The sequence below is a fragment of the Salarias fasciatus genome, chromosome 13, assembly GCF_902148845.1.
Source record: "Salarias fasciatus chromosome 13, fSalaFa1.1, whole genome shotgun sequence".
NCBI classification, from domain to species: Eukaryota; Metazoa; Chordata; class Actinopteri; order Blenniiformes; family Blenniidae; genus Salarias; species Salarias fasciatus.
This window is the reverse complement of record NC_043757.1, coordinates 16768839-16780998: the sequence shown is the minus strand read 5'-3', so window position 1 is coordinate 16780998 and position 12160 is coordinate 16768839. Positions and strand designations below refer to the sequence as shown.

The 12160-nt window shown below is 41.7% G+C and overlaps 1 protein-coding gene across 1 annotated transcript in view; it reads right to left on the bottom strand.

Moving 5' to 3' along the window:
* The window catches only part of LOC115399035 (canalicular multispecific organic anion transporter 1-like), a 38427-nt gene extending 28025 nt beyond the window's left edge, over positions 1 to 10402 (bottom strand). Inside the window, exons 1-9 of the mRNA XM_030106164.1 lie at positions 10361 to 10402; positions 8693 to 8863; positions 3203 to 3349; positions 2967 to 3107; positions 2748 to 2870; positions 2554 to 2609; positions 2216 to 2471; positions 1927 to 2105; positions 459 to 636 (exon numbers count right to left, since the gene is read on the bottom strand). Of these exons, the coding sequence (XP_029962024.1) occupies positions 459 to 636; positions 1927 to 2105; positions 2216 to 2471; positions 2554 to 2609; positions 2748 to 2870; positions 2967 to 3107; positions 3203 to 3349; positions 8693 to 8863; positions 10361 to 10402 (1293 nt within the window). The remainder of the gene's footprint in view (positions 1 to 458; positions 637 to 1926; positions 2106 to 2215; positions 2472 to 2553; positions 2610 to 2747; positions 2871 to 2966; positions 3108 to 3202; positions 3350 to 8692; positions 8864 to 10360) is intronic.
* Between the last annotated feature and the right edge of the window lie 1758 nt (positions 10403 to 12160).

Sequence of the window (12160 nt, the reverse complement as noted above, 5' to 3'; positions counted from 1 at the left end):
TATATATATATATATTATGTGGTACATTATGTGGTAGTAAGGCCACAGCAGACCCACCCAGGGCTGAGACTGAACAATACTGGAAGAGGATCTGGGAGAAAGAGGTGTCACACAACACCAATGCCCAATGGCTGGCAGGCTTGCAGGCAGAGCACAGCAACCTCCCAGAACAAGACTCATTTTATTTAATTAACAACAAAGCAGCTGAAACTCATGAACAACCCCCTCTGCTCCTTAACCGACCAGATCAATATCCCAGAAGTTTGACTGATAGGTTGATATACTATGATTAAAAAGTGTTCCTCTAATTTTTTTTAGCAGTGTGTGTGTGTGTGTGTGTGTGTGTGTGTGTGTGTGTGTGTGTGTGTGTGTGTGTGTGTGTTTGTGTGTATGTGTGTGTGTGTGTGTGTGTGTGTGTGTGTGTGTGTGTGTGTGTGTGTGTGTACTTTTGCTTTTACCTTTTTGTAAACAGCAGCCATGATGGCAGTGCGAACTTGCATTCCCAGCACAAAGCAGCGCTGAAAGTATTGCTGCAGGCACAGAGACTGCAGAACTGCCACCAGCAGCAGCAGTGTTGCATACATGTAGCCCACCCAGGCATAACTGGTTTTGTCCTCAGTAAAGGCGATCATCAATCTGAAAAGATTAATAAATAGCATCTCATGACACGTCATCACACGTCCAGCAATTGATCACAGTGATGCAGCCCTGACTGTGTCAAATTTTTGTTTGCTAACGTCAAAGGCATACTTTATGGATTCCCTTGGGGAAATTATTCCTCACGATTTAACCACCCAATTCATAACTAACCTTAACAACACACGCAGTACTATGAGCAGTGAGCTGAGAGCGGACAGGGTCAATGTTCTTCTTCAGGAATAAAACCACAAACTCCGTGGAATTTCAGTGAAAAAATCATTCTTATTGTCAAAATGAAAGAGGGCAAAATGAGATCAGAGAAAACAGAATTACATGTGATTAATGTTTTCTCTCACACTTTCTTCTTATTCTTGTAACCGGCTGTCATGACAACCACACCTATGAAGAATGCTTAAGTCTGGCTGGGTTCACATTAATGATTTCTAGCATGACACCACCGTGTCTATGAGCAGATATTGTGAGTCGAATCGTGAGTGATAAGGAGCTTAGAAACAACAACAAAAAAAAAAACATCTTTTGTTCAGAAAAATGCAAACTTGCATGAAAACATGTAACGTTAATTTAAATCAAAGGTTCCTTGGCTGAGTTAGAAAATACAATTAATCGACATACACAATTTGCCATGGGTTACCGCTGTGGTATATACGTTTGAGATTACTGATCCTGTGTTAATTATTGACTGCCTGATAGAGGGAGGCAGCCAGTAATAGTTGTAAACAATAATAGAAGGATGTCGACAGAGGTGCCTCAACTCTATAGGCTGTAGGTCAAACACATATTCGCACAGACATACACTCTGTTGCCAAATGTGTCCGCCTGTCTGCCCACACATGCATATGAACTTTAGTAGAATCCCAGACTTAAACTATAGGATTTAATATCATGTCATGCTATAACAGCTTCAAATCTTCTAGGAACACTTTCCACAAGGTTTAAAAGTGTGATTATGGGAATACTGGTCCTTTCTTCCACAAGGAAACCCTTCATGAAGCTTTCTGCACGTTCTGGAGCTAATCTGAAGATCACATGAAGTTTGAATGTCTGTATCTATTGACTCTGGAGAACTTTGTCGACCTCTGCTCACCATGAGCCTCAGCATCTGCTGACCCACTCTTTGATCTTTCATGTTCTACCGCTTTGTGGCTGAGTTGTTGTCGTTCGCTAACACTTCCACTTTGTTACAGATTTACTAACAGTTGATTGTGGAAAATGTAAGGAAAGGAGAGTGAAGCCATTCTTTCACAAATGGTGGCAGAAATGACTTACTTGAGGATTTGAGGGCTGACAAAAGTAAGTATGTCTTGCACAAGTTTGAAGAAAGCAGATTCGATCAGAATCCATTTAAAGGTCTTGTAGATGGTTGGAACCAGCCATGAGTTGGGATAGTCTTCACTCTGCTCCTTGTTTTTCTTCTTCTTCCCACCTTCTTTCTTCCCTTTTTCCTCCTAAAAGAAATTTGTGTTGAAAAACACAGTGATGACGCAGTCAATGATAACAGCTTTACAAAAAAAGAACCCAGACATAAAGAGCACACATAAAGAAATGTTTCTCTTACCATCATCAAGACATCCTGACTCACACCTTTCCCCAGACCATTAGACATTTCATTATGAAACTCTCCCTCTCGGGCGTTGTCTCTCTTTGAACTCGCACACTTTTGCAGCTTCTTCTGATATCGAACCCGAGCTGCATCTAGCTCAGTTTTCATGTTGGAGCTGAAAACCTGGCTGATGTGATCAGTGGTGTCGATATCCTTCAGATCCCACATGTCCTCCTGAACCAGGGGCCTTTTATAGCCTGTTACTACCAAACTGAAGAAAAATAATTAAAACCTGTGTTTATTCAAAGAATTATTATTGATTTTGTTATGCTTTACTTTAATGACTATGTTACCTGCTAGTCCAATTGAAAGTTATTCTGCTTAAAAAAGTAGCAGCTTTTTCAGGATTCTGCAGGAAAACAGCAATGAAGAAAAAAAACAATGCACGTTTTGAATTAACAGCAGGTTTGTGATGAACACATAGCACTGAATATGACCTTCACTGTATCAAAAGAACACACAGAAAACTACATGGGTATATAAGAACCTTTTTCATGTGCTCCTTAGCTTCTGGTGAAATATCAGCCACAGCAGAGAGGACAAGTGCAACCAGTTCCAGTCCAAAAGAAATGTAGAAAAGGCAGAAACGGGGAACATCGCTGACCTTTCCCTGGTACAAAAGGTAATTGTGAGCATGAGGAAGTTGTGAAGGGTGAAGTAAGTGGTGTGCCACATCTATAAATAGAATTTGAATTTTTTGTCATACCTCCCTGAGTGCTGCTCTTATGAGGGTTTGAAAAGGAAAAATATCACAAACAACAAGGAGCAACCAGAAGAAAAATAGAGTTGCTGAGTCTACATGTTTTCCCTTCCTTCTCAGTCCCTCTTGACACAAAAGGAGAAGGATCTAACAAAAGAAAGATATTTTAATAGAAAGACATTTCATATTTTTTCTTATTGAGCAGTGAAACAGAGTATAATAATAGAATCTTGAACATTTACCCATGTGACAGCAAACAGGACAGGGTTTGCATAGTACACTCCAGCAATTTTCTCTGTTTGCGTTGAGTCGCTGTTTGGACCATGACCCTCTGCTATCGTGACTGCCAGGGATGCTATGGCCGTCAGGAATAAGAGAGACACTACAAACTGGAGGACAGAAAAAAGTTAATGCATGCTGAAGATGATCGGTAACACTCTGTAATGCTGATGATCATAACGGTATCATAACAGTCACCCGGAGGCAGGGCTTTATATAACTGGGATGTCTGTCTGAATTATCTGGATTGACAAACCCAGACATTCACAACCCTTGATAAGTGTTACTGTGAAGCTGGTTATCAACTCGATAATTCAAACAAGACGTTTCCAATCTTAATCAGAGGTAGTCCACAGAAAAGGGGCGGAGTTTGCAGCGTCTGATCCTGCAGAGCCTTTTATGTAATAGAGGAGCAGAAAATGAAGAATATCGTAGTCTGGCTGGATCCCTGAAGTTGATAAGACGAAATCCTGCTTGATGGTAATGTGGAATGTGGGTTCTCTTGCTTTCTCTCAGAATCCAAATACATGCTTGTTTGGCCATCTGGTGACTCTAAAGTGGCTGCAGATGTATGAGGGGCCGTACAAGACATAATTCATTTTGGCCCTCTCACATACATATATTCTCCTTGCATATACATATATTCTCATGCTTATACACACATATATTCTACTTGCACACACACATATTCTCCTTGCACATATATATATATATTCTCCTTGCACACACATATATTCTTCTTGCACATACATATATTGTCACGCTTACGGCCCGAACGCACAGGACGCGAAAGCGCCGTGTGACCGCCTCCCATGTTAACCTATCTGACTGGCCGCACACAACGCGCAGGGGGGCGCTGCGCGCGCCACGGCTCGCACTCTGCGGTGCACCCGCTCAGCGTCATTCTATTTTTCACGCGAGGCGCATGCGCGAGAGTGCCAATTGTCAAGCTGGATCAAGCAGATTGGACCAGACAGGAAGTCGGAAACAGAAAAGGCAAGAGAATCCGGTCAATTTTCAAATTAAAATAAATTAAATCATCAAAATAATTAATTATCGTCCGTCTGTCACTTGGGTCTAATCACAAGAGAAATGGACACACACACAAACAGACATACGCACACACACACACACACACACACACAGTCTCGTATTTCTATCCTTGTGGGGACCTTCCATTGACTCCCCTTCATGTCTAGCCCCTAACCCTGACCCTTACCCTAACCCTAACCCACACCACAACAAAGCCTAACCCTAAAGAAATGTTTTTGCACTTTTACTTTTTTCAGTAACAACAACATGGTCAAGAAAACACTGTTTGTCCTTATTAGGACCGGAAAAAGGTCCCCACAAGGCACGTCGTTTCACGTTTTGCTATCCTTGTGGGGACATTTGGCCCCAACAAGGATAGAAATACGAGAACGCACACACGCACACACACACACACACACACACACACACACACACACACACACACACACACAGAGCGGCAGAGATTCATGTGATGCAGAAAAAAAGAGGACAGGAGGAGAAAAGGTCTCTCCGCAGGTCACCAAAACACACACATCCATACTGGCAGAGCGAGACAGAGGTAACAAATGTGAAAACCGAGAGCAGTCGGATCCAGTCGAGTCCAGTTGATGTGTGACCAGCGCGGAGAGCGCAGGCAGCAGATATGTATGAGGTGCCGTATAGGACAAAATTCATTCTTAACTCTCACATACACCTGTGAAACCATGCATATACTACTATAATCACTTGCACATACACATCAAATCAGCTCTCACTTACACACAAAAGCAACTTCTTGCATATAAACTAGCATAAATTCACACACACATATACTACTAAAATCCCACACACATACAAGCAAGACATCCTATACCCATTTAAATGAGTGATAAAATGTTGTATACGAGAGGCTATACATATACATGTGTGAACTCACAGTAGTATGAATGAGTGGTTATACATGTGAATGCGTGAGGGCAAGGTAGTATAAATAAGAGGTTATACAAGTGTATGTGTGAACTCAAACTAGTAGGAATGAGAGGTTGAACAAGTCAATGTGTGAGCTGACACTGGATTGAATGAGAGTGCACACGATGTGTGTGTGAGAGGTATTTATATTATCACGAAGAGGCGGGGCTAAAACCCTGCAGAAAGCACATGCGCAGATCAGGTTGGATGTACGTCCAGCAGGTGGCAGTCTGATCTATGGTTTCCTGCAGGAAAGAGTGAGGCTAACTCACTCTCCAATGTGTCATTGTGGGGAGAGACAGAATTTTGCTCCGTTAAAGCAGAGGCCACACTGGTACTGACGTCCGGTGATGTCAAAATCAGGGTTTCCGCCAGACCTTTTCAGTCTGGGCGCCCCGCCCGCACTAAATTCTGCAGCGCCCGGACAACGGAGAGGAGAAAAAAAATACCCGTCCAGTGCGTTCCTGGCGTTACACACATATATTCTCCTTGCACACACATAGATTCTCCTTGCACACATGCATATATGCCTATTTATTTAGCAGAATGTGTGAATGTGAAAGGAGAATATAGTATGTGTGTGTAAGCTTGACATTATATGTATGTGCAAGGAGAGTATATGTGTGTGTAAGCGTGACAATATATGTATGTGCAAGGAGAATATAAGTGTGGGCAAGGAGAATATATGTATGTGCAAGGAGAATATGTGTGTGTGCAAGTACAATATATGTGTGTATAAGCATGAGAATATATGTATGTAAGAGGGCCAGAATGAATTCTGTCTTGTACGGCCCCTCATACAGATGTGAAAGTGTGTGTGTGGGTGTGCTCTGCCTTTGTCCAGTGATCAGCTGGAATAGGTTTCAGCTCTCCATGACCCCAGAGTGGATGTATGAGTGCTGAATGGATGGATCATCACAAAAAGTAACATTGTGTCTCCAAATAGTCACGACTCTTTTGATGCAAAGCTTATTTTGGTAACACTTTACTTGAAACACCCCTGCATAACACATTATAAGCAGGGGTGCACATAAGCGGTGCGCTGGTGCATGCGGTACCAAATTAAAAAATGTGTTCCTGATGAAACATTGTAACGCTCATTTGCGTACTAAGATTTGGGGACAGCAAGGTGCACAGCTGGGGGGGGGGGGTAACGGTGCTCACTCAGAGCTTTCTTTTCAGGTGTAATGTTCTGCTGTTGTGAGTAAAATGACGCGCATAATACTTCACGCTACTCTGTTTAGTCTACACTCCGGCGCAGAGGCTACGGAAGCCGCACAGGGACAAAATTTGTTATTCTAGGTGCTTCAAGTAAAGTGTTACCGCTTATTTTATTAGACCGTCTTCAACTGATAAAATAGGGAGCAACGCGATCAAGAATAATGAGAACCACATCAACCTAAAATGCCCCTTCAAGAAACATTCAACTCAAAATCACTGGGAATTTGTGACAATAGTGAGTTTTTGTTATTGATTTTCTAAAGAGAAAGAGTAAAATAAGCATTGAATTTGATTTGAACAATTAATTCCCTGCTTGTCATCAAGGCTCTGTCACCCATACTCAAACATCCTGTTCATGCTGCTCTTGATCATAAATATTTGCTTGGATCCCAACATGCCCTGGGGCTCCACTTACCCTAACGGCACTAACTGTTCTTTTTAAGATCTTACCTCCCAATATATCATCCCAAAACAAACCAGGTACTCATCAAATGGTTCAATAACAAAAATTTTATCCAACATGTAGGCCTTTCTTTGCAGGTGCAGGGCCTGGTATCCCAGGCTCTTGACTGGCTGACACCTATGTTGGAACATACTTCTATTTACTTTGGTGGATCTGCAACGTTCCTTGAATTTGCTTTGTTCTTTTGTGTTAGCTTGTATAACAATTTGAAAATGTATGTCTACCAGTTGCAACCTTTTCTCCATTTTTGTTCTGTTTCTTTTCTTTTGTTTGGGCTTTCCTCTTTGCCTATAGAGTATTTGCGGCTGACGTCACACACCCGACCTCGCAATGCATGTCGGGTAGTCGCCGCCATGTTGGAGTGAAAACAAACATTCCAGTATATGACGCTCTTTCACTGTTCTAGAGGATTATGCAGCTAATTTTGGTCAGAGGAGAGTGTGAATAGATGGAAAATGACCACAAAACGGTAAGGAAATAAAATATGTTGTTTGGTGTGAATAACTTTGAGATTTGGCGAAGAAGTGTGTGAGAAACATGCGATCTGAGGTGTTGGCTGTGAAATGTGAAGATCAGTTTTCGTCGATTTGTTTTGCCGCTGACGGGAGCTGGTCGGCTCAGAGAACATTCTGCCTGGTGTTATCTTAAAGTGTAGATTTTCTAGTTTCGTATTATATCCAACATGTTGCGGTGGAGCAAACAGCTCTTACGTTGTGTAGCGTTTTGAGTCTGGAGGTACTGGTGACGGGGGCGTGTCCACTTGTTGCATCTGGATTTTGAAGTTGTTATAAAACAAACACTCGGTGTCAAAGTGCAGTTGGGGCGCTCACTTAGTGAGATTAAGCCATCTAATTGAGACACAACTGAAAGAAATCATCCTCACAGCATTTCAGTCACTTTTTACACTCGTTGAAGTGGAGCAGACAGCTTCACCCGGTACAGGGTCCATCGGGCCCAACGGGTTAAATGACTTCCGTGATGAACAAGTCTATGTTAGCCTGGAGTTTAACGCTGACATGTAAGTTAGCAGATCGACGCACCGTAGACTCTACACGAACGTTGTCCATGTTGTCTCAGTGCTCCCACAAAGCCGGAAACAAAATACTCGTATGAATCCAGGCTCTTGTCACCTTCATCACTGCTTTTGTGTACGCCGAAGAACTGTCGATTAAATAACAGTAAATGTCCGCATACTCCAGATCGGGGAGTTCTTGAGTCTCAGCCGTGCATGGCTGGAACAGGCGGATGACTTCAGGTACGGGTCATGCTGCAAATCTGAAATCCGTATTTTCTCCCAGTATCAGTCTTTTTGTGTTACGTCAAGATTGTCCACATGATCTGACAACGCAACAATATCCCTACTCTCCTTATCAGTAGACATTTTCAATGTTAAAGAACACCGAACGCGCACTATTGTATGTAATGAAACAGTGTATCACTGGTTGTTTTCACTCCAATATGGCAGTCGTCCTCCAGTTGCCAACTCCCAGGTCACGTGACTGCAAATACTCTATTCTTTAGTGTTAATTTATCATCTAAGCAAAACTTAATTTTAATAAGAACAATAAAAAAAAAAAAAATCCAACTACTTGTGAAGAATTTATTCTTATGTCAGAAAATGTGTGTACATTGTAAACACAACAGTTATCACAGGAATCACATCTTTGACCACTTAGTAAAATATGTTTTTATCAAGCTGTTCCCATGGTTAGTAATTAAAAGGATTTTCTACCGTATCACATTATAATTACAGCTATGTATTTGTTGTGTGACTTGTTGTGTGCATTACCTGCTTGCAGAGATATAGCTTGGACATGCGCTTTTTGGTTGTCCGTTTGCAAAGGGAAATCAGGTGGTGGGGGGCACAGAGCCACATGAAACCCAGCGGGATCCAGACGAGAACCGTCTGCTCCAAACATATTGGGAGATCTGGATCCGCTCTATCCACGTACGATACATTCTGAGGTACACACAAATACACACGTTATGTAATCAGGCTGACATACCTGCTATAACCTGGAGGTTATTTACAGACAACTTACAACTGTCTTCGGAACCTCAATCAACAAATGACTCATAAGTGATTAAATCCTGACTCATGTGGTTGCTGCTGCCATGTGCAGCACCATGCAGAATGTGTTTTGTTGGAGAAGCCAAAGATGGAAAAAGTAACACGAATAATGGCCGCATTCAAAAGGGAAAGCAACAGAAGACATGAAGGTGTTGATTAAGATACGAACAAGAGACTTTGAAATCTATGAAGCACTGATGAGTTTCTGAAGCATTTATTAGCATTTCAGTCTCTTCATCTCAGTTTATTATTTCATTCATTGAAAAAAGAGAAAAGAAACAAACAAAATAAACAAACAAAACAAAATGATTCAATAAAATACAAAGCAAAACAAAACTTCCCAAAGTTACACATGAAAGGGAGCTAAAGAGACAACTGAACTTATAACTAATTCAACTGAACTGAATAGCGTTCTGCTGTACGGCATCAGAAAAAACAGTGATTCTTTCTATTTTCCAGGAGGAATTTTGGAGGGCAGACTGCTATTTGTTTTTGCCCATATTGTCTACGCTGCATAGGCAGGTATAAAATGGGTAAAATTGTTCTGAGCTTTTAGTTTTTTTCATTTTTGGTCACTGAATCTAAAATATATTTCTTTATAGATTTTTTTTTCAAAACAAGATATTTAATTCAACCAATTAATTATGAGAAAAGGAAAAAAATCAATATATTTGTTAAAGAACACAAGATGTTTACTTTGACATAACACATGACAGTTAGACAGCAAATAATTAGATTTTTAAAAGCTGAATCCTCAAAAGTCAAGATTGTTTTACCTATTTTTGGGGGGGGGTTGGGGCAGCTGCATATGATGACATTGATCTGTATAATAATACTCCCATAAGTAATAAATAAACTCAATAACATTCAATTAAAACTAAAAACACAACTTTTTAACAAGCAGTTTCAGGACTGCAGTGTGACATTTCTCAAACATGTCACGACAGAACAGAACACAAACAGTAAAACAAACTTTGAGCATGAAAATACTTGAAAGCTTTCTCATTTTACTCATTTATGTTCTTCATGTGTAACATCCATCTGTAACTTTTTATATTTTCCTTCACATTTGTACAGCTATGTGTAAAGGTGTCATCATGAATATAGCAGATCTGAGCAAGAAAGCTTCACTGAAATGTCTTTTTGTTTGAATATTACAGCAAATTTGTTGACAATAGTTAAAAGTTAAAACAAACATGACAAAGCAAACATGAAAAACCGGAATGTTCATTTGACATACATGCTATGTAGTGTCAACTTTATTGTGTAGATTACTTATCATGTACATGCATGAAATTTTAGTATTCTCTCCTTTTTGTATTTAATTTAGAAAACCCACATGGTGAAGAGCAGGTAGTGTTTAGAAACCAAATGATCTGAACTCACCCAGAAGACAGACCCGCAGTACTCGTCCAGAGCAGAAGACATGGTCCACAGGGCTCGCTTCAGTCACACCAGTCCGACTGGGCAACAAGACACTTGTTGCCCCCCCCCCCCCCCCCCCGTCCCCGTACAGACCCCTCCCTTCTGTTGTGGGGACAGCCCACTAAATGGAGGGAGGGTATTTAGGATAAAAGGGAGTGGACTCATTTGGCCTGTTTTTCCTGTTGTTTCTTTTTCTTTTTCTTACTTTTTATTTATGAACTACAAAACACAGACATACAGGGTCATGGGATGGTCAACTTCTGACAAATCATTCATAAAAAAAAAAAAAAAAATTAAAAAAAAAGTTACACATTTCACACCAATATAGCCTACTGAGTACCACAGCAGATTGTAAAGTCCAGCCATTTTTTCCATCGTATTTTTCCTAGTTCCTCTTGGAGCTGTAAGGAGTAGGTTATGCATTCCATGAGTTTTATATTTTCTATTATAGACGTTAAAAACGTTCATTGTGGGGGGTTGTTTGTGCAGCCAACATTTTGTGATGGCTTTTTTGGCAGACACCAAGAAGATTTTCAAAAGATAAACATCATCTGTAGCCAGATTGTCCGGAAAGGCATCCAAGATACAACAAAGTGAAGGAGCAGTTGATGGTAAAACCCAATACTTTAGAGATGACATTTATAACATCTCTCCAGAAGAGTTGAATAAGTGGGCATGAGCAAAATATGTGTCAATGGTCTGCAGTAATTTCCCCACATTCTCGCAGTGCGCGGGGACCGTGCTAAATTTGGATGTCTGTTTAGGTGTGATGAAAAAATGAATCAGCGTTTTCCAACGTAAGTCTTTCCAGATATTGTAATTGGTAAATGAGAATTGTATCTCCCAAATCCTCATCCACATGTCTTCAGTTACTGAAATGTTCATTTTCTTTTCCCATTTTTGTTTTATATTGGTTGTTGAGTCTGTTTTGAGGGTTATCATACTGTGATATAGTTTACTAATGAGGCTTTTAAGACTTGCTGAGTTGTATGCGCTAATGAAAATATTGACAAATCCCGAAATTTCTTCATTATTTCTACTCTGTTTCTATTTCATCCCTACTGACCGCGAGAGGCGGTGCTATGTTCTCTTCGCGCATGCGTAGTTCAAGTATGTATCCCAACAACGTCACTTGTGACCCCTGGGTGACCCAGGAATGACTACAAATTCCGGTGAGCGGACCAGGTTCGTTTCCCTTTTTCTTCTTGCGTTCTGTTTGAGGCTTGGAGAATTGGGATCTGCCTATTTTGGCGATTTCTGGCTTGGTTGCTGGGAGCCTTGTGACTATTCAAGTCGGAGCTGCGGAACACCCTCCAAAGGCTGTGACCAAGTCTAACCTGATTCCATCTCCTACGCGACGCTTGGCTGTCGTGGTGACAATCTCCGTGGTGAGATCCTTCTGCCCTCCGGACTGCGGTAAGGTTGCGGATATTTTTCAGGAGCACACGAGGACACCGGGAGGCCGACGTTCCCATTGGTTGGAATGGCCACCGGCCATGGGGGTCGGCCCACGGGGAGCACGTCTCTTCTGTACAGGCGCGGCGTTGTGCTCCCTCCACCCGGCTAGGTAGCTGGGCTGAGTGTACGTGGCCGGTGGGGTCAGCCGCGTCAGATTCCCCGGTTGTTGGCTGAGCTGCAGCGCTGGGCCTGGGGGAGTATTGCGGTAGCTGGCTGTGCTGAGCGCTAACTGCGGTGCTATTTTGTTAGCGGTGCTACTTGTTAGCGGTGCTGCGGCGCGTTAACGGTGCTCCGTTGTTTGCA